The sequence below is a fragment of the Pseudopodoces humilis genome, chromosome 3, assembly GCF_049639895.1.
Source record: "Pseudopodoces humilis isolate 2021_Gansu_Grassland_sample_001 chromosome 3, ASM4963989v1, whole genome shotgun sequence".
NCBI lineage: Eukaryota > Metazoa > Chordata > Aves > Passeriformes > Paridae > Pseudopodoces > Pseudopodoces humilis.
Window position 1 is genome coordinate 40,200,767 of NC_142202.1, and position 27,660 is coordinate 40,228,426.

At 37.6% G+C, this 27,660-nt stretch overlaps 1 protein-coding gene across 3 annotated transcripts; it reads left to right on the forward strand.

The window, feature by feature from the left end:
• The first annotated feature begins 1,670 nt into the window (after positions 1-1,670).
• CEP43 (centrosomal protein 43) lies at positions 1,671-26,825 on the forward strand. 3 transcript variants are annotated; one of them, XM_005526945.3, is made up of 12 exons: positions 1,677-2,044; positions 10,558-10,611; positions 12,360-12,414; positions 13,039-13,127; positions 15,113-15,247; positions 16,795-16,878; positions 18,472-18,689; positions 21,731-21,840; positions 22,422-22,490; positions 23,229-23,268; positions 23,948-24,041; positions 24,506-26,825. In XM_005526945.3, the coding sequence occupies exons 1-12, from the start codon at positions 1,955-1,957 to the stop codon at positions 24,578-24,580; spliced, it is 1,113 nt and encodes a 370-aa protein (XP_005527002.1). In that variant the 5' UTR covers positions 1,677-1,954; the 3' UTR covers positions 24,581-26,825. The 3 variants fall into 3 exon arrangements, with proteins under 3 accessions (XP_087909652.1, XP_087909653.1, XP_005527002.1); XM_088053526.1 differs by lacking the exon at positions 16,795-16,878 and having other exon boundaries at positions 1,671-2,044; XM_088053527.1 differs by lacking the exon at positions 13,039-13,127 and having other exon boundaries at positions 1,676-2,044; positions 12,360-12,374.
• The last annotated feature ends 835 nt before the right edge of the window (positions 26,826-27,660 follow it).

Sequence of the window (27,660 nt, forward strand, 5' to 3'; positions counted from 1 at the left end):
TTGATTATTCCCATTGCACAAATAGAACAAACAAATCCAGCTAGACTTTATTCCTAAAAGTGTGGTAAGGAAACATTTACAATACTCTGAGCAGATGTACACATTTTGGAATATATGTATATTCTCATGTCCTAATTTTAAGTCAATAGGCTGATCCATGGATTATTTTGAAACCTTAAATTTTATTTAAATTGTGTAAATAGCCTGTAGCTATGTGTTTCTATGATTTTCACAGAGTTGACTTGGGAATTATATACATTCAAAATGGAAACATTTTCTTCAAACGTGAGGCAGTTTGAGGCGGTGCATTGCAATAGGACCCTGGACTGTGCTTTGCTGCCCTCAAACTGACGGATATATAGCTATTAAATAGTCTGATGTTTTGCAGAGCTCAAAAAACGTTATCTGTATAATGGATTAAAAATATTCTACGTGTATTTGAAAGCTGGCACTGTTTATGAAATGCTAAATGAATCTTACAAATTATGAACTATCTTCTAAGTCTACTGATTTGTCTTCCTCTGCTCTCTTTGCTTTATCAATTATTTTGTCAAGTGGATCTTGTCCTTCCATTAAGTTTAGAGATCTAGTGAACAAGTAACTATACAATAACTATAGTACCAGGCATTATGTTTGTCCATTTACTGTTTGTTTCTGACATGGTTTTGAAAATTAAGTGGAAAGAATTGTTGTCTCAAATGCATAAGTACGGTGTTGTGGGTTTACTTTAACCGAAGTGGAAGGCTGCTAATGTTTCTGAATTTGAGGGTTTCAAAATGCAACACTATATTCTTTAGGCAGCTGTGGGAATGGGCTTAGAGCTCCAGCAGAAGTGGAGTGATGGATACCTGTCCTCACAGGCTTGGCCAAGTCTATAGAGCATCCCTGGAGAGTCGGTGCACGTGTTTTAAAACCAGCCTCCCGCAGCGCCCTGCTTTGCCCGGGAGCTGTACGTGCTCCCTTGGATCATTCCTAACTTAGGAAGTTATTTATCATATATTGGACTTCTCTTCAAGAAAAATCATAAGCAATTCAGCGTGGAAAAAAAATGGCGCATGTAGTGCTGCAGAGAAAGCATTACAGTTTACAAAGCTTTATACTTTCTGTTTTAAGGAGCAACAGCGAATATGCTTGTGACAAAACGAGGGCTGCAGAAGCCGCTTTTGGTGCTGTTCAGCACTCCCAGGTGGGCAGCAGAGCAGGCGGGTGAGACCTTGCCCTCAGAAGCTGCTGGAGCGAGCGCGGCCCTGCGGTGGGGGCTGTTCACCCCTTCAGGCCGACCACAGAGCACCTACAGCTGCAGCTGAGGGAGCTGGCGTTCTCCAAGCGCTTCTTCAACTTTCACCGGCTCTGTCCTCTGACCACTTCCCTGGGGAGCCCTGGGCCGCCTGCTCCAACCACTCCCTGGATGAAAACATTTTCCTAATATCTAACCTAAACCTCCCGCGACTCAGCTTCATGCCATTCCTTTGGGTTCTGTCACTGATCACCACAGAGAGATCGCTGCGTGCCCCTCTGCTTCCCCTCACGAGGAAGTTGTGCAATGACGTCTCCCCTCAGTCTCCTCTTCTCCAGGCTGAACAGACCAAATGAGCTCAGCCGCTCCTCGTACGGTTGCTTGGGTTGGAGCGTGGCGGGAGAAAGGGAGGGAGCCGGGGCGGGTCTGAGGGGCCGCTTGTGGGCGCGCAGTTCAGCCGTTACGGCCGCCCCCGCTTTGAACTTCCCGCCCGCGCTGCCCGTTCGCCGCCGCAGTTTCCAGGCTCAGCGGACGGCAAAAGCCCCGGGTGGCCGCGGCCTTTCTGCGTCCCCTCTCGGGCCGGTGCTGAAGGTGGCCACCGGCCCGGTCCGCTCCGTTCCCTTGGGTCCGCCCTAGGCTGGTGCCTCCGGCGGCGGCGAATCTGCCGGGCTGGTCCCGCCGCTAGCGCGGTTTGGGCGGTTGTCAGGGAGAAGCAAGATGGCGGCTGCGGCGACGGAGGAGGACACGGAGCTGCGGGACCTGCTGGTGCAGACGCTGGAGAGCAGCGGGGTGCTCAATAAGATTAAGGTGGGCGAAGGAGAGCCTCCCGCCGGCGGGGAGCGTTGGCTGGCGCTGGCGGGGCTTCGCGGCCCTGCGGAGTGTGGGAGGACCGAGGCTTCCCGGGCTTCGTCCCCACTCACTCCCGCTTGCAGCCGGTGTTCCCGGCTGGAGCGCTCCCTCGGCGTCGCGGCCTGGCGGTGGCGCCTGCTTTCCCCGTGGTGTTCCCCGGCCGCTCGTGGTGGAGCTGGTGCGAGGGCCCGGGGCCTGACCATCGCCCGGCGCTGCCCCGCGGCTGCGGGAATTCGGGATCCCCCGGGCGGGCAGAGCCAGGGGAGCGTGGGGAGCCCGGCCCCGGCTGTGTGCCTTCGCTCTCGGTGCCGTGTGGCCGCAAGAGCTCCCTTGCTGCCGCCAAACTGGCTGGAAGCAATGGGCAGCAGCGTGGTGCGGGACGGGGTGGGTGGAATTAATCCCTGCTTCCATATGGAAAGCCCTTACTGAAAATTTCAAGCGGGGGTTGTTGTGGGTCGCTATTATAAGCACTTGTTCTTCTTGAGTGTGGGTTGCTTCAGTTGTGCCTTGAAGGCTTTCTGAGTCTAGAAACTCTCAGGGGATGCTGCCTACTTGCAGGGAACAAATAGCGCTACTTAAAGAAAACATAGGGAAGATAATGGCATGCACACGACTACTGAGCCTGTGGTGCAGCCTGAGCTTGTGTCAGAAAGGGTAGGAAAATTGGTTCCGTGGATTCTTGTTCAAATTAAAAGCTTCCAGCAATAATTATTTTGTATAATAGAGAGTAACACAGACATGGAAACCTCAAAATAAATGGGTTTCCTTCAAGGCTGGAGGAGAAATGAAGTGAACCTTTCACATCAGGGATGGTGGAGTTTATCCACAGTGCTGATTTAAGTCTCCAGAGGTGGATGGTCTTTGCTGATATTTCAAGAACAGTTCAACAACTGAAGTGGTTTATGGAAGTGAGAGCATCTTTGTGTATGTATTTTTAAGCTTACTGTATTTTGAAGTAGTCATACTTTTCAGCAAAATAATATTCAAAACCATATTGTTCATCCCTTTCAGATGGATGATCCTTATTTAAGTTCTGTAAGTGAATGAAGATTCTAGCTCAAGTAACTGTGTTCTGAATAGTGAGGCTTTTCTAATAGATGTCAGACAGGCCTTTTGGGCCACCTGTTAACCACTCACATACTGTTAAATAATGCAAGTATGGTGATAGTAAAATTGTAATTAAAAAGAGCATGGCAAGGCATTTGGGTCACATTGAGATCATGAACTGTTGTCTCTTAATTCCCACCTTTGTGTAGTATATAAATTTTCATACTATGGTTGCTCGCCCATTGAGTTTTATGTGAATAAGTTTATTGTAGTTCACTATTCTATAATGCTTAAAGTGTGTGGTTTCCAATATTGTGTAAGGTACCATTATGGCAAATTAGCAAATGACTTAGAAAATACAAAATGCAGCATCCTTGCCAGATACTGTCTTCCTTTAACACAAGGTGTTACTGTTTAATAACTGGTATGCTTATGGCTAAGGCTCTTGACTGGAGGAACTCAAGGTGCATTTTTTCTTAGCTGTAAACCTTAATTGGCATGTGAGTTTGATGAGTGCTGATTGGCAGTGTTAATGACTTACAGACTTTGTTCTATTACCTGACAAAAAGCCTGTTGCTGGAAGAATTAAGCTTGAACAAGCTGTCATCTTTTAATTGAAATTAGATTATACCATCCATTAAAAATGTTACAGTCATCCTTTTATTAAAATTAATTAAACTTAATTTTGTTCAGTAGTGTTTATTTATTATGTGTCAATATTTTTTATTATGTGGTAGAACTGAGCATTTACATGTTATCAAAACTGATGTTTATTTCCTACTTTAGAATGAGAAGTAACCATTTTTCAAGATGGATGAGGCTAGAGGCTAGAAAGCTACAATAAAGTATTTGTGATTTATTGAAGTAGCTACATTCAGGAGAAAAGTATGTGGTCAATGTATAGCTGCATTGGTATGAAGCACTGGAAGGATTAGAATTATTTCAGTGGATGGAATGTATCAATGTCACACGTTTTGTAGCAACGAGTAATTTTTAGAAAGAAATTTATTTTTCTAACTTAGTTCTCTACTAAAACATGATTTTATAATGGATTGCAATTTGTTAATTTATTCTTGAGATTAATTTCTTGGGTGCATTGGTGTTGATATAAATTATTTAACTGAAAAAAAGGTTACTTATATGATATTTTAAAAATTTGTTCATGAATTTTGTATTTGTCTTAAAATTTGAGTGTTGGAGTAATTAATAAATTAATATTGTGAAAACTGGAATTTGTATAAATGTATTTGCTGCCTGTAGTTGAGAATTTCCTGTATTCTCTAAACTGCAATGTGTGTGTGTGTATATATACACACTTAAATATATGTATATGGAACAGATGTTTACTATGTATAGTTTGTTAATCGTTGGAATTAGTCTGATGAATAAAACAGTTTCTAATGAATTCTGTAAACACATAATATAACTGCAGATATTTGTATTTCAGTGAAAATTATCACTGTTTCTGTGTGATAGCGTACAAATAGAGGTGTTCTGTCTTGAAGAGAATGTGACCTTTCTCTTAGGGAAACTGTCGTCATCTGAGGAAGAGGAGCCATTATGCTTGTTGTGTATTTCTTTGTTATTTTGTTTTGGTTTATATCTTAATCTCTTGCTTTGGAATAATTTAAGTTTATATTACCTGAATTTTGCATCTTCTCTGGAACTTGCTGTTGTTACAGTTACGTGGTGGGATTAGCATCACTAATGTCATATGCCTTGTAAAGCTTTTGACCAGGTGGTACTGCTAATTTCTTACTAATTTGCTTCAAAACCTGGACAGCTGAGGTACAGACAAGGGGTGTGATGTTGGAGAGGATAAAAGTACTATTTTTTAATATGAGCAGGTGCACAAGTCAGTTAAAATTGTCCTGTTTGCTTTTTCATCTTCGATCCATGTACGATAATGAACAGTGCTTTTAAATGTCTTAGAATTACTAACTGTCATGATGAGCATGCTGTGCACTGCCCTGTAACCTACTGTTTTCTGCATGTTGTGATGCTTTCTTTGTTTTGAAGTGGCTCATACCAGAAAATCAACTTAACTCTTGGATTCAAGGAGAATATTTTTTTTTTTATATAGCATCTGTTTCTTTTTAGTTTTATAAGTCAAGTAAAATATAACAATTTTTAATTCTTTCTAATAATCTAACTGAAATTCAACATTTAAATGTCAATATGGTCCTCATCATATTTTCTGAGAGGAATCTAAGTACGACTGGTTCCACTCTTAGTCCAGGATTTTGTTTGTTTATATCTAAAGGATTATGTGTGCACAATCACTCCTTTATGTCACTTAGCCAAGATTCCAAAGTTTAGCAGGCAAAGGGGAGAGCATACCCACCACGTGCTGAAGGATGAGAACCTTTACAGGTTTTGCAGATGGAGATGACAGGGAGACTACTACTGAGTAAAGTTGGTAGAGATGTTGCTGGTTATAGCAACAGCCTTGGATTTGTGATGCATATAGACTGGTAGAAGTTTTTATCCCGGTGCACACGGAAGTTTAGCCTGGGTTGATCACCAGCAGTTAAACAGCTTGATGTTCTGCCACGTCTCTTTCCAGAGCAATGCATCTGCTCTGTATCTACCAAGGTGTATGACAGTTCTTTAGGAGTTAGGAAATACAGATGCTGAGAGTTGTGCAGAAAGGTGCCTGTGTGCCACTAAATTTTACAGGTGCAAGAGAGTGTTTATGCTTGGGCATGCACTGGGCTGTTCCACAATGCTGGAGCAGATGGCATTTACACATTCCTGTGCTTTAGCTGGAAGGTCTCTGAGCATTACCCTGTGAAATCTTATGCATTGCTTTAATCCACAATCCTAAACACACACATTTAACCACGCTATCATCTGATGAACATCTTGTGAGTGCTAGCTTGCAGGAGATTTTGCACCTCCAGCTGGCCCATTGCAGATCTCTGAAGTGTCTCCCATATTGGCACTTGCTGAACTTGCCTCCCCCTTGTCTCTTAAGGAATACACAATGTTGCCTGTATGGCTTCAAAAAACTGTGTGTTCAGCTGCTGAAGTGGGTTGCGAAGAGTGGCGGCATATGTGTTTGGCAGGCTGAAATTTATATTATGGTTTCTGCTAATGGGTCTTGGATGAAAAAAGAAGCCCAGGACTTCCTCTATAGAAGCTGCAGAACTCAAAAGGTTTGTAGAAATACTGAGAGATGTACGAAGCAACAAAAAGGCTCTGTTAACTAGCAGACAATGTCATACTCAGCTGTGCTATAGGTACAATGCTATTTATGAAGTTGAAGTTCCCACTTTTTTACTTTGTATTCCACAGTATTTGGAGATCAGTGTTGGAAAACCATTGCTCATTCATATGAAATATTGCCCCAGGAGTAAAAAGTATGAATAAAATCTGATAGGAAAAAATTATTTTGATGAGATCTCTTTGGAAGGTGTTGGGATATTGGGATTGCAGGTGAATTGTGTAGCTGTACAAAGGAGACAGAATGCAAGAAGCAAGCCATATCCAGAGTTTGTACTTATTCTAAGAAATCATCTTGGCCACTGATGTGCCTGCTTTGATGCTTTGAGGGTAGAAATGTGTTTGAAGTTTACAAGTATTTTCCTGTTGGAAAACACTGTCTCAAGTTTTGTCTTAGGAAAATCAGATCTCTTGTTTAAGTCCTGGACAAATCCATTTTAGCACAATCAAAGACAAATACTACCAAAAAACTGCCCAGAAATTCTTTGGTTATGCTAAATATTATACATTTTGGAGTTTGCAAGTGGGAGGTAGATACTGGTTACAGGTCATCCTTCAGTCCTGAGGGTCCTGAAGGTCTCTATATAAGATAAAGTCTTATCCTTTCACTTTTCATCCAGTATCTGCTATGTAAGGTTCTGTGGATGGCTTTACAAACACACTGCTAAATCAGACCAATAACCTGTTAATGTAGGTACTTGTTGTCTTCCTATTAAAAGCATATTTCCAAATTAGATAGGCATTTTTTGAGATGCCACCTAAAAGTGTGTTTGGGGGAGCTCTTGAGATAGTAAGAAATGTTGTCCTCTTTTCCAGGGAACTGCAGATTGAGGGAGCTGTTTTCATGGACAGTATTTAGGGTATATGCGAAAGGGTCTCTGTTTGGAATAGGGTAAACTTGCCCAGGTTCTAAAGAGGGATACTGTAGTTCAATACAGAAAACATGCTTTTTTTAATGGACTTAGATTTTGGATTTCTAGTACAACAATAATCAGTAAAAACCGGTATTGTCTGATGAGCTGTAAATGCCTGGGAGGAAAAGGAGAAATTTAATTTTATTTCAAAACACTGACCCATACATTTCTGTAACACAGACAGTATTTGTCATATACAATGATTGCCTTACTTGTTTTAGCCAAGTTCAGTAAAACAAAGTTACTCTTTCATTGGCATGAGCTCTTGCCTGATACAACTACTTAGAGATATAAGAGAATGCGTATCTTTCACAGTATGAGCAAGAAGTCTGTAGGCTTGATGGAAGTACAAGTGATAGACACTTACTCATCAACATCTGTTGATATAACCGTGTTTTACTGAAGACTTAGAAAGAATATGAGTGGGTAATTAGAGTATCAAGCTTTACTACGAGACAGTGAATAAAATTCTTCACAATGTATTTGGATTGTGCTGAATACTGCTAGCAGAATAAGACAGTATGGAATACGGAAGTGTGGAAAATGACAAGAGCAGATTGTAACTATGTATGAAACACATATTGGGCTGGTGCCAAAGGGTACTAGGGCAAAGAGAAATGCAATCCGTTCATACCCAGTAAAAACAAAAGAAGTGTGAGAAGAGCACTGTAAGTGAATTAATCTGTATAGTTATCTAAACCTTTGTATCTGCTGGTGAGAGTAAATTTCTGTGGCCTTACCTGATGATGGTGATCTCTATCTCTGGTGTTCAAATTCTCTGACTGGCCTCAGGTCTTGAAAAGCCTATATGACATTGTCCATCCTACTGGTGAAGTATGATTCATCTTGTACTGGGGTGATTATTCCTTTGGCCTCAGCTTTGTTACTGTTGCTTTTTACTTCTCCATGAAGATGAGAATTACTGCTTTGACCTCACACAAATTCTAGTGTATGGTTCCTTGTCCAAATTTATTGAGGTGATATTTTGAGAATGTTGTGTATGATCTGAGTAGTACCCATGTCAAAGGATGAAGTTCAGTGTGTTGTAGTAGTGTAAACTTTTCTTGTGGGGATAGTACAGGAATGTGTAACTTCAAACATTGTGATGCTTACAGGATTGGAGAGTCGATTGCAGGGGTGCCTATATGTGGAAGAGCTTTAGGGTGGTCTAGATGATCTAGATCTAGATGATGCAGGTAAGCTAAAGGGAGGTGTAAGTACCAGTGGCATTGTCTTCTGGTGGTCAGCTCCCGACCTTAAATTTATTAATTGGGAACTAAAGTAAATAAAGGTGAACCAGCTATTCACGGGGAATGGCAACATCTGAGAGAAATTGACCATGTGTCATTAAATAAACAAGAAGAGGAAGAAAAGCACCTCTGTTAATAATTAAAAGCCATTGGATTGGACCTAGAGGAGGGGAGCATGCAAACAATCCCATTTAAGTGAAAAAAAAAGTGACAGTTTAATATTGTACCAGAATCTCAAAGCAGGTCAGACTCTGGATTAGCTGATGTACTGGCAACTGCTTTCAGACAACTTTATTCTCCAGTCCCAGGATCCAGACCATTAAGGGGGGTTTGCCCCTACCCACATGCATTGACTGTGTGTGTTTTATTTTGAAAAGTTGTAACAGCCAGTCAGGAATGCTTTGTTATTTTTATTATCCTCTTATGTAAATATGTTTGGTTTCTGTGGCCTAAGTGACAAAGAAAGCCTTGCAACTGTTTCAGGTTTATCATAGTGAGGTAAAACTAAATAAACAAGTTATTAGTCGTTGGTTGCAAAGTTAAATGAAAACTGATTTTGTAAGAATAATATTTAAGTTAATGGGGTGTGTAAAAGATCTTGCCGATTGACAGCTGTACCCCAACACATGAAGAAAAGGTAAGAATAATAAATAAATTAATTGCTCATAAGAGGATTTTCTGATTGAGTGCTGTATCCCAGCAACTGAAAAAATGTGATTGCAGTGTCAGTATGATCATTGCATATAATTGTAATTGTATGTTTAAAAATTATAATTATATGTTTATATGTAATTATAATGTTGTAAGCATTTCACTCTTCTTTTGGTGAGAAATCCTTTTAATATTTTGCATATTTTTTGTTCTTCAATAATGTGTCCAAAGAGGAGTTTCCTTAAAATAGAAGTGCTTGTTTTTCCCATGAAAGGTTTGGTATGGGTTAGGGTTATTTGAGTTTTTTTGTTTAGTTGTTTTTTGGTTGGTTGGTTTGGTTTTGATGTTTGGGGTTTTTTGTTGGATTGTTGGGAGTTTTTTGCTTTGTTGGGTTTTTTTTATCGGTGGGCATTTGCTTTTGGTTTTATATTTTTAGTGGGAGTGACCAGGTACTTCATGTTTAGTTACCTCTAAATAGTTACCTTTGGGAATATATATGAGAAAGTCCAGACATTCTTCATATTGGTCTTAGTCTTAGTTATGGAAATACATTTTTCTTTTAAATTCTGCTCTTTTTTTGCTGTTGAGAAAACTTTAATATGCTGTCTGTTCTAGTTTATTACTGCAGTGTTATCTACTGACTTCAAAATGTCAGATTAAGAGTTGACTAAAGTGGCAAACTAATTCATCAAATGTATGTTATCCATTTGACATGTTCACTGAAAGCAGAAAAACTGTAATGCTTACAAAATTTTTTTAAAAGTAGGCAAGGCTTAAACTTCAATATTCAAAGTAGTCCTTAGAAGAATTCTGATTCTTTATAATAATATATTTAAAATCAGTAGGTAAACCATTACTACCAGGAGTATTTGAATGACTGCGATATCATACTCTTTTCCTTGAGAAATTCTGGGGGTTTGAGTGTATTCTGACAAGAAATCAGCAATTTGTATATCGTAATGTTTAGTTTTTAATGGGTTATTATGGCCTATTTGTTCATATTTCCTGAGTTAATTGTAAATGAAGAGTAGGTGTTTTGGAGCTGCCTGAAAGAGATGGATGTTTCTCTCAGAAGAAACTAATAGGAGATAATTTAGGTACTTTGGAATCTTTTTATGTACAAAGAAATAATTTAGGAAGTCTTGTATCAAATTATGTTGCCCCCTGTCTTGTTCTCAGACTGGAAACTATTATTTCTCTGCCTCAAGTAACATTGCCTGTAAATCTTAAGTGTTTTAATTGCACTGATGTAGATTACAGTCCCTGCCAAGTTGCTTGAGGAGAAACAAATAGCTGTAAAGCTGCTTGCTAGCTCTTTGCATCCTATTTGCTTAGGAAAAAGGTGCTTTTAGTAATGCTGTTCATTTTGTTTTTTATTTGGCAGGCAGAGTTACGTGCAGCTGTGTTTTTGGCATTAGAAGAACAAGAGAAAGTAGAGGTAAGAGAACCTTAAAAAATAAATCAAAAAGGAAAAACATCCTTTGTGTGGAACTAAATATCATAGCTTTAGTACTTTCTGTTTGTGAAATGTAACAAGATAAAAAGATGTATTTCTGCATAAGATTCATAAAGAACACAAAACAAGACTATCAGGGTGTTTCCTGATGTTAAAATACGGGAATTGTTAAATAGTCTTTTGAAATTACAATTTTAAGTGTCTGTCTCTGCTGGATTTATATGGCTTCTGTCCAGTTGACCAGAATAGCTAAGTATTTTCTCCAACAAATACATCTTTTAAAAAAGATATCTACTTGACTGATCAAGATCTTATCAAAACGGAATAATGTCTTTTGAAATTGGAAATTTTATACTGGGGTGTTTTGACAAGTATATTTCAAAGGCAGTTTAGTCCAGTAAGATGCCAAGTATGCTAATGCTTATGGTATTTCCCATAAGGATTGTTGTAGGCTTGCTTCTGGATAATTTGCTTTAACACTTAGGGATGAATTCTTAGTAAAGAGATGGACTATGTACTGATACTTCGGCATTATATTAATATAAGGGGAATGAGATACTGATTCATGGTTGCATAACAGTGCTGCTGTGGTATAGAGATACCGGTTTTGTGACCTCTTCTGCTAGCTTTGCTTCATTTCCTCTGTCTTTCCATTTTCTAGAATTGGAGGGTAGAGAGTGATGTATGTCCAGCCTCTCTGCTTCAAAAGGAGAGGAATGGAAAACTTCTATTCCTCTACTGGTTAGGTGGTTGTGCTCTTTCTGGAAAAATGCTTAACTGAAGCAGACAATATTGGGATGTTAGTAAGGATGGGAAGTAGTTATTCTATGATCTGAGATTCTGTATTCCAGAACTTTAACATAAGATAGCTGAAGATGATGTGGTGGAAGACTGATACAAAAGAACAGTGCCATCTCTTTATGGGAAGGTATTATGGAGCATCCAGAGAGCAGCCTTTCACATGACCTGGAGAGTTATAGCAATAGTTCAAGTAGTGTGAAGACAGATTTCCTACACTACATTTCAGCTCACCATTTCTCAAAAAGGTTACATGTATCGTGATATTTTAAATTTGCAACTGTAGTGATAAATATGTATAACTGATCCTTTTGTTACCCAGGATATCCATTCCCTCTTAGGAGTGGCATTTAGAATTGCTTTTGAAAAACCACAGAACAATTTTGACAACCCCAGACATAACACATTGATTTATTTCTGTTTAAAAATTGAAGAGGGCAAATCTAACAAGGGAGAAAAAACCTTTTTTATAATATCTTTGATATTTTTAACCAATAGAAGATTAGTATTGATTTGTGTTCTAGTAGCTAGCATGGTCTACACTTCGTCTGGAAGATTCGTAAATTTCCATTTTTTAAAAGGTTGGACTGAATTACCTTAAACTTTGCACTTTATTAGAGGAGCAACTTGGGAAGTTACCTGCTTAGTTTACCTCTTCAGTCATTAGATAAATAAAAATCAGTATGCTATTAAGAATTTTGGTGAAATTGCTTTAGCTCCGAGACAAATTTAATTTGCCTTAATAAATTTATTGCTACATAGCTTTTACTTATAGTTGTAGAATTCATACAAAGGTAGATTTTTAAGAAGTGAATTGCATGGGCAGGGCATCATTGTGCAGCAGAGTATTGCACACTAGCTTGCTGTGGTTTTCAATTTCTTGCTAGCATATAGATGACATTAATTGTTGTTTGGTTTTTGCTTTTTGACAGAACAAAGCACCTCTGGTAAATGAAAGCTTGAAAAGTTTTTTAGGTACAAAGGATGGTAAGTTCTTTGTTTAGTATATACTTCTCAAGATAATTAAAATAGGTCACAAAGGATTAAATCTTTGAATCTTATTAACAGTGCAGTCTCTATTACATTAAATATGCTTTTGTTCCTTTCAGATGTCCTAATTACTACTCATTCAGAATATAATGAAATCTATAATTTTTAAAGTTAATATTGCTGAAGTTCTGTTTTTAATAAAGGTGATTAAGGCATTGAAGTTAATATTTCACGATGTCTTACAGTCATGCTGAGACATTCTACACCAATAGAAAGAGTAACCAGTGAAAACTAAGGGCATAGGTACTGGAGTGAATGCATCATGGACAACAGATGTCAAAATGATGTTTTTGAAACAGCTGAATAGTTATAAAAATGCTACACATGAATTTAGTACGCAGTCTGTAATGCTTTTGCAGTATTACTGGCTGTAATGATTTTCATATGACGGCAAAGTTCAAAATTAGGCTGTTGGTGTACAAACTTGCTATGAGGTAGCAGTTTGCTGAATGTCTAAACGATGTTTATACTGAAGCCATGTGTGCTGGTGTTACTGTTAAATCTTTGAAATAAGATTTGTTTCTGTCTGATCTATTTTAACTCTTCTCATTTTCTTTCTAGGTCGCTTGGTAGCAGGTCTTGTTGCAGAATTTCTACGGTTTTTCAATCTTGATTTTACTTTAGCTGTTTTTCAGCCTGAATCAAGCACCGTAAGATATACTGGTTTAGTTTGTTTGCAGTGCTCAATGCTTGAAGTGCATGGCAATGAATGCAGAAGCTATGGCTGATTTGTTTAAACCACTTACTTGTTTTTATTAAAAGTATTTTTTTTATGTTTTGTCTGTAATAGGTATTTAGTGTCATGAAAATACATTTTTCAGGATAGTAGGCTAATATTAATATTTCTCTTTATCAAAATCAATGCTAGATAATAATTTAATTCCGAATTAACAAGCTGATAATTTTTGTGGAATCATATAATAGTATATGAATCCTGCATAATCTTGCAACATTTTTTGCCACTAACTTTACTATGTCATAATATTAAGTTAGCATTGTTGCATGAAAATTAAAATAATGTCAGTCATCTACTCTGAGAGACATTTCAGTGACAAAAAGGACTTTGTGGAGATATCACAAGAAGTGATTTAATAAAATAGTTCATTTAGGAGGGATCTACAGTGATTATGTGTCCCAACTGATTGCTTTAAGCCTTTAGGTACTAAATTAGAGGGTTTTCATCATCTTTGTGCCTTTGTCTCTTTTTGTGATATAAAGGTTTTAATAATAATTTTGGGTTTGAAGGAGTTTCATTTCACTGCAGAATTTCTCATTATATCTCAAGTACCTTTTTTTTCTTGAAGTCAGTTTAAATAGTTAATATATTAAAAATCCAATTTTTTCAAATTAGTCAATTAGTTGACTGCTGTTTCTCAGAACCTCGTATTTCTTTTTAGGGGCTTATGCAAAGAAAATCCTATGCAACTCTGTTCTTTGCCAAATATCTTTAGCCAAATGAATTGCTAATGTATTACTGGAACACACCTGTACAAAGATTCATGTTCACACTACCAAATAGAAACAAATGAAAACAGCCACACTTTGTGTTGTGTTGCCACTCACTCTTGGGAGCAGTGCTTCCTTTGCATTGTAAAGGCATCTTATGTTCTCTGAAACACCCCTTCTGTTTTCCAGTAAATGTGTCCATTTCACCTATTGCAGAGCATAAAGGAAATTTGGTCAAAGTTAAATGAGCTGGCCAAGACTGCTGTGTATGGTGCTGAGAGATTTGACTTTGTCTCTACTAGCCTCTGAGCAGTTTCTTGTACTGTCTCTATCCCGTGTGCTGGACTACTGGTGGCTTACTTCAGTATTTGCTTGACCTGTGTTCTGGTAGGAAATGTAACTAAATGTTTATAAGAGATCAAGATGAACTGGTGCCCTTTGTAGCATTGCCATCTGGGGTTGTGCTAGCCAACCTGGGTTTGCTGTAGCATTCTGCTTCTCCTACAGTGTGAAGCTGAGTTTGAAAAAGTGTTGTTGGGATTTTTTAGTGGGGTTTTTTGGATGATACCGAATTGCTTTCATCACCTTTCCTGTCCAAACCCATACATTTTTTTTAATGTGAAACAGACTGAAAGGAAGTGTAGACCTATGCAAGCATAGTTCAGTATGCACAGCAATGGCAGCTCCCCATCATCCATGAATTTGCTGGGACCACTCTCTGGGTGTCCTTGGATCCACTTTTAAATGTGATAGGATAAAGTAATTTGGCCATATAAATTCTTAAATCCCAAAGCATGCTAATGTGTGCTTCGTGCATATTTAAAATAACTTTGCATGATCTGTGATAAATTCAGGTACAGATCAGAAGTAAATTATGCAATAGATGGTATTTAAAAGAGGTGTTGATTTTCAGAGGTTTTCTCCCTAAATTTGCCCTAAACCAGGACAATGTGGCACTTAGGGACATGGTGTAGTGGTGGACTTGATGCTCTTAAGGGTCTTTTCCAAGCTGAATGATTCTATGGTTTTATTACTTCAGTCCACAAGTAACAAGATATCGTAAGTAATCACTCTTTAGTCCAGGTAGAGCTGTGTTAAATAAGACTTTCTTATATTACAAAATTTGTCTTTAATTTTCTGGTGATTATTTCAATGTTGTGAATCTTCTTTTTTCTGTTGTCACCCCCAGCTAAATGGCCTTGATGGTCGAGAAAACTTAGCTCGAGATTTGGGAATTACAGAAGCAGAAGGTACTGTGGGTGGTCCCCTGTTGTTGGAGGTTGTTAGGAAGTGTCAGCAGAAAAAGACTTCAGGCGGTAGGGAAGTAAGTAATACTAACTTGAAATTTCTTTCTTTATAATTCTTTATTAATTTTTTTTTCAGTGATGAAAAATAAACTGAAATTTTGAACACTTGGCTATTGTTGTACTATTAGACTGTTTCAGGTCTTTATTATATTTTGCCTTCAACTTTTTTGAGAGATAAAAAATGAACTTTATGACAATTACTTTTAATACCACCCTAGAGGTCTTTATTAATATTCTACTGCAACCTAGTAGCACAGAATGATTCTAGATAAATGGCACAAAACACTGTGCCACTTGTTTTCTAATTTCTGGTGTAGTTTTGATATCACTTCTATCTGTACCTGTTTTCCCTGGCATACTTATAGTTTTAATATGACCTGAAAAGCCTCAAATGAGTTTTGTCAAAAGCTTTAAAGCTCTTCTGAAAACATATGTACTTAAAATAAAATATATCAAAGGATTGAATTACTTGAAGGCAATGACAGTAGTATTTGAATGGAATAGATAATTAATATGTTGACTGAGTTAAATCCAATAGTATTTGACTGTGACTTTGAAGAAAGTTCTCTACACCCAGGATGCATTCAGTGTCCCAAATAAAGCTAAAATTCAGGAGTAGTTATAATAGACTTAACATAGCAATTTTCTGTCAGATGAAACGGGAGTTTCCTTGAGCCCTTGTATTTCCTTGTATTTGATCAGTCTGGGAGTGCCCCTGGAAAGCCAAGATCCTTGTGCATGGCCATTCTGTCCCTGTCCTGTTATGGGGACTCCACTGAGCAGTCCTCTGTATTGGAGGGTGTTTAACTGACTTGCTGAGGGACACATACCGGCAGTGTATTGGAGTCAAATCCTGTAGTGCAATTTAGAAGGGAGAGGCCCTCCTGGTTCTCCTCACTCTGTGATTTCCATAATGTGTGTGACATAACTTCCCAGTTTTCTCTAGTGCAAACCTCAGTTGTCTTCCCGGTGCCAAGGTTTGCATACTGTCCAAGTGAGAACGGTAGTCTTGTTTCTTCTTGGATGCAATTATCATAGGATCAGAGAATCATTGAGATTCAAAGAGACCTTTAAGATCATCCAGTTCAAGCGTCAGCAAAGCACCATCACTGTAACCCCTCACCCCCACCAACCAGCACCAGATGCCTCTCGAGCACCTCCAAGGATGGTGACTCCCCACCCCTCTGGGCAACCTGTTCCAATGTCTGACCAATGTAACAGTGAAACGTTTTTTTCTAGTATGTAATCTAAATCCCCCTATCTGATCTTAAGGCCATTTCCTCTAGACCTCTCACTGCAGGCACAGTAGGAGAGACTGTCCCCACTTCACCACACCCCCTCCCTGAGCCTCCTCTTGTCTAGACCAGCTGCCTCAACCATTCCTCTTGGGACATGTTTTCTACATCCTTCATAAGTCTCATTGCCCTTCTCTGGACGTGCTCCAGCATATCTTTTCTAATGTGAGGGGCCCAAAACTGAATGCAGTAGTTGAGATGCGACCTCCCCAGTGCTAGTTATTACAAAATGAAATACGAGTTTCAGTAAGTGCTTATTTGATTATTAGGTGCCTCCTGTTCTAAGTGACAGCCAGTGCCCCACATCAAAATCATCTGAGGGACGGTCAAGTGCACACTCTATACCAAATAAGGTAAGATGATATATAATGAAAAGCTTCGTAACATATGTGAGATGAGTAAAAGAGAGAACTCCTATGAAACTGTAGATATGGCAGTATTCACTTAAATGATCTGCAACTTGAAAATATTTATTCCACTCAGCAAAACTTCCATATATGGTTCCAAAGATGAACTGTTGTGCTTACACTTTCCTGTCATGGCATAGTACAGGGCCCAGAACAGAAAAGTAGCTGTAGCTTCCGTTTTATTGTAGTCAGGCTATCGTTAAGCTCTTAATTTTCAAAAACAATTCTATTCATCTAGAATAGGAAATCAAAATTTTTATTACTACTACTTGTAGGTTTAAGTACTTTTTCCTGCCCTAGAAAAACTGAGCTACTGACAGCAATTGCATGTGATTCTCTGACTGAGGTAAAATAGCCTTGGTATGAAAAAGACCTACCAAGGTAATTTTCACTTGCATGGCCTTTAGTTTGAAAATTTGGCTTCAGCCATCTGAGTGAAAGTTAATGACTGATAAAAAACCACTTCAGATAGTACAACCTACATACATATCTGAATTAAATAATACTTTTTGTTTTGTTTCAAAACTGCTGCTGTTAATTTGTAGAAAGGAAGCTACTGTAATAAATCTTTTATTAGCTTAATTTTAATAAGTCTAGGGGAAAGTGAAAATAGCAGTATTACTTGCTAGGTAATAGGATAAAAACATTTTTCTTTCCCAGCACCATGATTATCTAGGTAAATTGGAATATATTTCTTTGGTCCACAAAGCCATGCTAAGTTGCAGCTTGAGTTCCAATGTTCCTGTTCCAATGTCTGACCAACGTAACAGTGAAACATTTTTTTCTAGTATGTAATCTAAATCCCCCTATCTGATCTTAAGGCCATTTCCTCTAGACCTCTCACTGCAGGCACGGTAGGAGGGACTCCCCACTTCACCACACCCTGAGTTGTATGACTTAATGTTAAAGGTTGCACATGGAATTGTCCTTACATTCTAGACTGTAGGTCTGAGCCATAAGCATGAGAAGAAGACTGAAAGTTATGTACTTTTAAAGTCTCGCTTTTGTCATTTTTGGTTAGTACTTGAGAGAATGTGCCAGTAACTCCAGTTTTCTTATGCTTATTATTTTAAAACCTAATACTGTATTGCAGAGATTACCACTTAATATGGAACTTAGAGTAATTTTCATGGGTTTAAATTGATTTATTTTGAAGACTAGCTATAACTAAGAACCTTTGTAGAGATATAAATAACATGAAAAACGCTTAAGAATCTGTCTAGATTTCTTTATTTGATAACTAAGATACTTTAAAATGGTTTGCTTTTATAATAGAAGTGATGTAGATAGCATAGCAATGCACAGGATGGAACAAAAGTTTTTAATGGCAGCAACAATAAAGAACACTTTCTAAAGTGATAAAACAACTTTTTTTCTGGTGTGATTCTTGATGATACTAATGAACTTACTAGTACTTTTTAGGAATTCGAGGTAATGCTTTAAAAAGTGATGCTAGGTGTATGTTATGTGTTGTGCATTTTTATATACACTTAGAGTATTACGTGACATGAATACTTACTCCAGTCTTTATCTTTTAAGGCTACTGAGAACACTCAGAGTGATACAAGTGTCTCATCAGGGGAAGCAAGCAAAAGAAGTATTCATTTTCTGCCTAATGAAACAAAACTAGATCCTCAACTAGAAAACAAAGACTTGAATACCAAAGAAAAAAGTGATCCAGTTGTGGATGAAGATGATGTAGAGGAAGATTCTTTCTTTGATGACCCTGTACCCAAACCAGAAAGAACTTACAGCTGGTAGGTAACATGGATGTTTTTCTTAATACATAGTTTCTTTAGTCCTCTATATGCTTGCAGACCTTTGAGAGCTATAAGTTGAGAGCTATTATTATTTGCTTTTGTAAGTGTTCAGATCTGTAACATTTTGTTTCCAAAATATTCACGTCTCTGATTTTGTTCTATTCCATGATTCTATTCTATTCTATGCAGTGCCCTCTGAGATCTCTTGGATGTACTATGAGTGGTAAAACCTATATCACTTCATAACTGCCTCAGTTAGGGTATCTAATGTTCCCAGCCTGTTTCTTTGGTGGAATGAACATGTATGAGGCACAGACATCAGTGTTTCCTCTTGAAAAAGAGCTGCAGTGGTACTAAAGGAAGTAGACAGTGACAGGGACAGTGCATTGAATATTGGTATGGTTTTGTTAGGAATACAAAAAACATTCTAAACTGACTCCATAGACTGTAATAACAAAGAAAGTTTTCTTACAGCTGAGGATTTTCTCTTAACATTGCAACACCTTTTGTGTTTTCAGTGAAGTGTTGTTACTTCTGTATGTGCCAATTTTGCAGATGGATCTGGAGCACATTTTTATTGTTTATCTGTGGAGCCTGATGACTGAAAAATGCCATTTGAAACAAGAACTAGTGACTGAGCTATACAGCAGCTTTGTTATAAAACTGAAAAATCTATCTTTGTGTTATCATGTTGAGTTATCTTGAAGCTTAGCTTAGATACCACTGTATTGAGCAATGCTTCAGGATTATGTCATGATGTTCTTTTGCTGTGCTCAAGTAATCAGAGAATTGCTCCAGCTTAGCAGACATTACGATGAGGTTGCAGAATCATTTGTAAGTCGGTTTGACAGTTGGCTTTTCCACCCAGCTATGCTGATAGTGGGCAGAGCAGCATAAGCTTTTTTGTGTTACTGTTAGAGTAGATGCTTAGTCTAAGATTAGGAATCTTCTGGTAGAGCACAAAGTAATGATGACAGGTAAACCAGGTCTCTCGCTAGTAAATGAATGGACTCTTTGTGAAAGATTTTTTATAATACAGCTTTTGTTGGATGTTTTTTGTTGGAGTAGACTTTTTCTTCCTCAAAGAGCATTGGCTGTACTCTGGAAAATATTGTATGTTGCAACTAACCCTACTATAGTATTTCTTTTCTCCTTTTATAATTGTTAATGTCAGGATTAAAACTGATTCTGAGTGCATTTACTCCTCCTTACTCGAGAGCTCATTCAACTAGCCTTTGATCCAAGAAACCATTGTAGCAGATAGTCTAAATGTTAAATTGGGTAAATTAGAAAAGTCTGAAAACTTTTGCATAATAATATTTACTAAGTCCTTATTTTTGAGCATTTTCATATGACAGCAATATAAATTTTCCTTGGAACTGGATAAACTAGATTTTTTCTAAAAGACAATCCAAGAAACAGACTAATTAATTAGTAAAGTAAGGATGTCTTTCCTAGTAGGGAAGCTCCCTGCAGAAGAAATTGTGTCTTAGTTTAGGGCAAATTAGGAAGGAAAACTCTAAATGGGGATTTCTCCAGGGAAATGCCCCTCCCCACCAACTGGTCCGGGAAAAGAAAAAAAAAAAAATTCCTTGGAGAGAAGTGGAAAAAGCTGTTTATTTAACAGAAATTGAGTAATATTAAATAATAAAACCTCTTGCTGTTTGATGGGATGGCAAATCTAGGAAGAAAAAAAGTCTTTTTCATGTGGTGTAGCTCGGCTCGCTCAGTTCCTTATCAGTCCCTCCGGCGCTGGAAAGTGCCGAGGCCCAGGCCCCGGTGGGCCACAGGCGTGAGCTCCCGGGGTTTGGCTGGGTGTTCAGTCCAGAGCAGGCTTGCACAGATCCAAGAAAATTGGGAAAAAAAAAACAAACAAAGGTCCAGGGAACTCCTCTGCCTCAGCTAGCTAGAACTAACTAAAAGCCAGAGAGAAGCTCTGTCCCGCTGTCTGTCCGTGCTGCAGACACCACAGTCCCGCCAGCGAGATGTGTGGGAGTGATGTTTTTCCTTAACACAAACTGCGCGCTTCTTCTTCTCTTTCTCTTGCTCTCAAAGCCAGTCTTAAAGGTGCAGAACTTAATATATAACATAAACCAGACGACTGGGGATACCAGTATTATAAAGTCACCCCAGGACAAATTGCTTCCAGATTATGTGTGTCTGTAGTAGAGTCACAGTCCACAAGTAGTATTTTGTAGCACATAATGTTACTGTGATGCAGCTATTCTTGTAACATTCCATATAAGGTTTGCTTGAATGTGTTGCTGACAAATGATCAAGAAGCTATTTGTAGTTGAGCTGTGTGTGCTGAATTGCCCATTTTTACCTTCCTGGCAACTCTTCCAGAGGGCAAAAAATTCCCCATATTCTTCAGGTATAATCCCCTTTGTGGTACTTAGAGCTAGATATAATGAATGATTCAAATGATGCCCATTATTAATAGGATTGGAATCAAAATAGCAAACAGTTCTGGAAATACTGAATGTGAAAATCTTGGTCTCTTTTAATTTTTGTTTCTTCATCCTTTACTTGCAAGTAGGATTTCAACTAGGTAGTAGCCAAATGAACTTTGACGTGTGAGGTCTATCTTGTGTAACCAAGAGGTTTTTATTCTATGAACTGACTGCTCTTAGAATTAATAGCTTCATCAGACGTAATCTCTCTAAGATGTAAAACAAACTGAAGTACTGATTTATATCTGAATCTCTTCTCTTTTGGCTGCATTTACATATGGGGATGATGAAAGGTCCTTAGACATAAATAGTGATGCTGATGAAGGTGCTCTGTCTGTGAGAGATGGCAGGTGGAAGTCTTTGCATGGGTGAGAAAGTGGCTTTCTTGGTCAGTGCTGTGGTTGACACTTGTGCTAGTGAGCTGCCTACTGCTTTTAGGGTTGCAGAATGAATAGTCCTTTTTCCTTGCTCTTTTTTTGCTGTAGTATTGCTGTTCTAGTTTTTTGACAATTTAATAACAGAAAAGAAGGTAATGATGCATATTTGACAGCTCTGTGGAGTACTTATTTGTTTGTTTTTTTACAGGAAAACAGAGACTAATAAAACAGGAGGTCTAGCATCCCTTTCTGATGCACCAGCTCTAAAAAGTGGTTTAAGCTCCCTGACTGGTGCACCTTTGCTAAAGGAGTCTGATAGTAAGTTTTCGTATATTTTTGTGTTTGATGATTGTAGAAGTTATTTCTGTAATGAAATGAATGAGCTACACATTCAGATGGAAGAATGATAGAGTATGTGGCTGGTTGTAATGTGTTTTACCGTTGCGTTTTCTTAGCAAGTGATGGCATGCTGGTTTGGATATATTGTGCTATCACTGGGGCATTTTATGCTTTGGTGCATGAAATACTTACCACATCCCGTTTTTTGTGTGCATCTGAAGCAGTGTGTATAAAGGAGTATATAATTCTACTGCTCAGTTTTAAACTGAAATTGGCTTATTCCTTTGTATTATCTTAAATTATTTGTACTGGTTCTTTAGAGGTATTTGCTTTCATGTTGTAAATCCCTGAGTAGTGGGAGATTATTCGTGTTTACTACTCAAGGTTTTAAATGTTATCAGAATTCAACTGTGAAAATAAAATATGATATTGGTGTAGTATACTATAAAAGTACATAAGGTTGATATACAGTTGTTATAAATGGTTGGTTTGTTTGTGTAAGTGGGATCTTACTGATGAGTGACAAGTCCAATTTCTGATATAAGTGCTTTTGTTTACAGATTTGGATAGAAACTCTGTTTTAAAAGACCTGCGGTTGGTGAATGCAAAGCTGGGATCCCTGGAATTAGGCAAGTAACTGCTAAACATGAGGAAGCTCTGGCATTTTTGGTTGCCCATAACTGATAAATTCTGCCCCAGCTTCTTAAAGGAATCTGAGAAACTCAAATACACATATTGAACTAAAAATCTTCAGCTTTTACTTACATTATTCTATTTAACATAGATTATGAAGCTTGATGTAATTAAAAGCAAGATGTGATCTAAAGAAATCCAGAAAAGTGAAAACTGGTGTCTTGTGGGTTAATACTTTACGCATGGAGCAAAAATTCGATGCATTCTGTGCAAGCATTTACTAATACCAAGTGATGAATTTTGTTGAGGTTTCTATGAAAAGAGCAGGTTTATGTGTTTTGGTAAAAGATAGCCTGGTAAGTATTACTGCTTTTCAGTGACATATTTGGTTGTCCTCCACACCTCTGAAAGTTGCCTTTCTTTTGTTGCAATATGAAGAAGGTGTAGTGGAAGAATTCTCTCAAAACAGAGCGATCGAGTATTTAAAGTTTGTATTCAGCAATGCAGCTACCTTCCTGAAAATGTATGTTCAGTTTTGAAACAGTTTATGTTAATAATACTGACATTAAATGATGACAAACACAACTCATCTTTCTAATCGTTGTAAATAATTTAATCTACTCCCACTTTGCCTGGTCATCAAACCATGTATTTTGGTGCAAGAATAGATTGGGGGTTTTTGTGTTTCCTGAAGAGAAAACTTGTTTGATTAATAGCTTTTAAATCTTATTTAGGAAACGGAGATGATGATGAATATGCTGATGACTTCAACAGGTAAGAGAAGGATCACACCTCAATAGGTGTAAAAGTGCTTATAACTGCTTATGTAGTATAAACGTATCCACTAGCATACTTGAATTATTTCATAATATGGCAGACAGTCACTATCACTGGGATCTGTCAGTACTTCTGAAATCCTTTAAACTTCAGTTTGCTATTTTAATAGATTTAATTACAAGTTAAAAAAAACAACCAAACCATATCTCTTTTTGTATAGAGATAATGAGTTCCTTTAAAACATACTGCTAACTTCAGCATGATACTATGCTGAGCTTTTTGTGGAAGGGGTTTGAGGTTTGTTTTTTTTCCTGAACCATGCACTTAATAATGTTTTAGCAATTAACGCAATTAGTCAATAATCATGCTGAATGCTGAGGTATTCAACTGGAAAATAAAGCGTCATGAGTAGTCATAAATATTTAACAACCTTATGCTTATGATATGGAGGTATTGGTGTTGTAAATTGCATGATCAAGGCCTAAGTATTCACAGTATTTATTATGGCTTCATTTAGGTAGAAAAGCCTTTAGTTGTTATGGAGTTTTATGTAACTTCACATCTAACTTCCTAGGAAGTGAAATTCCAATCAAATGTCAGGTATAAAGTAAATGTCATACCTGGATGTTTGATAAGGAAGTCTTATTTCTGTCCTTGTGGTTTTCTTTCTCTTTAGTACGAGTCATCGCTCAGAAAAAAGTGACATCAGTATTGGTGAAGAAATAGATGAAATTTCTGTGGGAACAGAAGAGTCAAATGCCAGTGATAAAGTATGATTATTTTTAAATTACTGTTCTTCGTATTCTTCTGATTTTGTCTTGGCTTTCCAACCTTCTGTGAAGTAACATGCAGTTATCCTTAGCTCTTAGGTTGTGTGTTAAGGTTCTATTATTTGTTACATTCTGGTTTTTATACCTAGTATCCTTGCTAAGTTAGATGCTATATTGATTAACAAAATCCCAACAAAACAAAAACCCTGCAACAGTTGTTGAGTAGCACAACTCACTGTGCCTTTCTAGTTGTGTAAAATGTATTTGAAGCTGGTTCAGTGCCCAACATACAAAGATTTACCCCAGTATCTCAAGATCTGAGTGCCTCCTAAAGGACTGTAATCTCACTGAAACAGCTTGAGGTCAAAAGGTATATGAAAGGTTTATGAAGGAATAAATGACGTAATACTGTTTTTGTGATTTCTGAGTTTCATTAAATTTCATAAATTTCATTTATTTTCTAGCTTGAAAGCATCACACAAGACCTTACCATTTCTCAGTTAAGTGATGTTGCAGATTATCTAGAAGATGTGGCATAGAATTGGACAGCAGAAATCTTTCATTGTGCTGGACTAGAAGACTGCGGTGGACTATTAATTTCAGACAATCACCTTTTGCTGGAATGTCCACTCCCTATTTGTGCCTTGTGTTTCAAAAAGACTGTAGGTGAAGAAGGTTTTTAAATATTCTTAACAAGAACTAAATGAAATACTGTGTTCCCTTTTGAGTCTGGTATCAGAATTACTTTCTTGTTTTGGTTCAGCCAGACCTTTCACAGCAGGAGGTGGATTTTCCAAGCAGAATGTCCATTGCTGGCAGTGGACATAATGAAAACCAGTTGGTAAGAGAACATCGAGAAGGAGGCATGTGGCTTTATAGTGAACTTGCACTGTTATTTTAGCAGTCAGATTTTTTTAAAAATAACCAAAGCAAGAACCTTCAAAGGTGGTGGTTCAACTCACACTTCTTTTAACGCAATCTTTTCAAGTCAGCATGTAGTACGTATTTATGGTAACTCTAGCCACAGTACCTAGTTACTCCAGACTTACTTGAAACTGCTCTTTTACAGACTCTTCTGAAAGTTGGACTTTACCTTTTTTAAAGGCATATTAAATTGAGAGTATCTAAACTCTTAAACCTGAATTTAGCTATATTTAGGAGCTAAGTTTAGCACTAGTCTTAACTCAGAATATTCTTGTTAAAATATGTTTGTCAGACCATTGATGTTAAGACCCAAGCTGTTTTTATATATGATAATTTCATCAATGTTATCTGTTGTTAAATCACGAAAAGTAATTTTGTAAGGATTCACAAATCAGTAACTAAATCTTATGGGGTAAGTTTTTAACAGTGTGTAATGCTTAGTGGAGCTTTTATTTTTAAGGGTTCTTCATGTGCTGTGAGATCACTTTCATTCTTGAAAATATTTAAAGTAAAAATGAGCGCCAAAAAGTGAAACTACTAAACTTCTGCTTTCCAGATTCTGACTGCTGTACAAAGTTTAATGTAAATATTTAAAATATCATACTGAAGACATTATGGACACTAAGTTCTAGCTAAGAGCAAATTATTGTAATTTCATGATGCTCTTGCAGAACAGGATCAGTGGTGGCAGGGTTGACACTTCTTCACTGATACTGTTGCAAGTGGCGCTGCTATAATGTGTAGGTCATGGACATTTGTACTGAAAGGACTTCAAAATGTGCACTTTCTGAACATTGTGAACACATCTGGAAAACAGACATGTAAGTGAATATAAATAATTTTATTTTAACTTTTTTTCTTTTTTTAGGATTTGTAATTTTCTTTTTCAGGAACACTGTTGACCTGTCATCAGTAATCACCACAGTGGAAGTAGCATGCTAAACTAAAGCCATTGGTTAAACATATAAAGCTGCTACTAGCACTGGAAGCTGACTTAAATATTTTTTTTTGCACTGGGCCAGCAGGCCTGGAGCAGTGCTGGGAAGTTAGGCTTGTACATTACATAAAGGATTTGAGAGGAGACAGCAAAAGTGTGCCTTTTATTTATGTGCACCCCAAAAATAGCCAGCAAAAAAGTATCAGAGTAGTCATGGTGTTAACTTTTAACTTGGTGCCATATTGTAGCAGCTGAACACAGAGGAGACTATTTTCACCCCAAAAAGTCAATGTGCCATAACTTCAAATAGGAACAATGTTGTAATATACGATACAGCCTGTGTAAAAAGTTCGTTTAAGGGTAGGGGAACCTGTGCCTCAAGATACTGTGTATGGAAAAGTTTGGATTGGACTTTTTTTCCCCTTTCTTTTTTTTCCTTTCTTTTTTCCTTTCTTTTTTCCTTTTTTTTTTCCCTAAGAGCATCAGCATGTCTGAAGGAAATAAAATTCCACATGAACAGTCGTTTCTGGCATTCATTTTTAAGGTGTGTGGAATAATGCAGAGGCAGTGTTGTTTGCTTTCTTACATGCCTTGGGAAAACATGATGTTCAATTACCTGTTAGCTGTAGGATATGTGGCAATTTATCATACCAAAAGAAACCAAAAGTTTATTAAAAATTTTCTAATTGCAGTTGAAGATGTGGCCTTTTCATTAACTAATTAGATATTTTACATGTTAACATGACTTGTGTTAACAACCAAGTATTGTTCTCTTACTTTGGGAGTTAACTGGAGACCTTGGGCTTTGCCTCTAATTGAAGGAAATACCAAAAAGTGGTAAGTCTCCGTGCTGTTCCTCCTGTGAGCTTTTACTGAATTGTGTGTAATTCAAATTGTCAAATAAAGCTGTTGTGCTGGCTAAATTGTGTTTTGAGACTTGTTGAACCAGAAACCTTAACATTTAGATAAATTAAGGAAGCTCTGTGGGATTTGAGGAGTTTTATATGAAAAATACTTTTTATATAGTCCAGTCTGCAGCTGAGAATCCTTTTAAGCCCAAAGGATCTTGCATTTCCTGATTATGAATCTGGTTAAGACTTTACAGAATTACATTAGTGATATCAGTCCAAGTTGTCAGATGGTTTATGATTCAACAAAGGAAAGAAACCCAACGATCTTGATTGGCAAAATTTTATCTTGTTTACTATTGTTTGAGGTATTTAAACATAAGTGACAAGTTAAACCCTCTTGAATGTTTGTTTCACTGTATATTTCAAACCATATTGTTAAGTATTTTGCATAGGCTTCTCTCAGAAGGACCAATGTAGTTGAGTACCCCACCTCAGGTGATAGAATTGACAACCAGAGCCCTGTCATAAAAGATGGGAACACTTGTGTGAACAGAGAAATGCTGGAGAGGGACACTGATGACTGCTCTGTGCAGTTCTGTATCAGCTAGGTCTGCTTAGAAATACTCTATTTTTTTAAATGCTCTCTGTTTTTAACAAATTCTGTGTTTTTTCAGAAGTAAAAACTAGACTATGGCTGACAGTTTCATAGCATTAACATAGCTCTTGTAATAAGGATGGATTATAAAATTGATACCTATCTTTTTTTTTTATGAAATTACCACATTCCACCTCTTTTTAAGTTAAGTGGGAAACCACAGGACATCTCAGAATATTTCCTTTTAAGTGATGCTTTCCCCAGATACAGTAAAATCACTATCAGCTCTACACTGTTTCAACTGCATATGGT

Bases quoted from the DNA above. Each gene is read 5' to 3' on its own strand.
- CEP43 (XM_005526945.3), top strand. From the start codon at position 1,955: ATGGCGGCTGCGGCGACGGAGGAGGACACGGAGCTGCGGGACCTGCTG. The intron at 10,612-12,359 runs GTAAGAGAACCT...GCTTTTTGACAG, and splicing joins AAGAACAAGAGAAAGTAGAG to AACAAAGCACCTCTGGTAAA. The intron at 22,491-23,228 runs GCAAGTAACTGC...AATCTTATTTAG, and splicing joins GCTGGGATCCCTGGAATTAG to GAAACGGAGATGATGATGAA.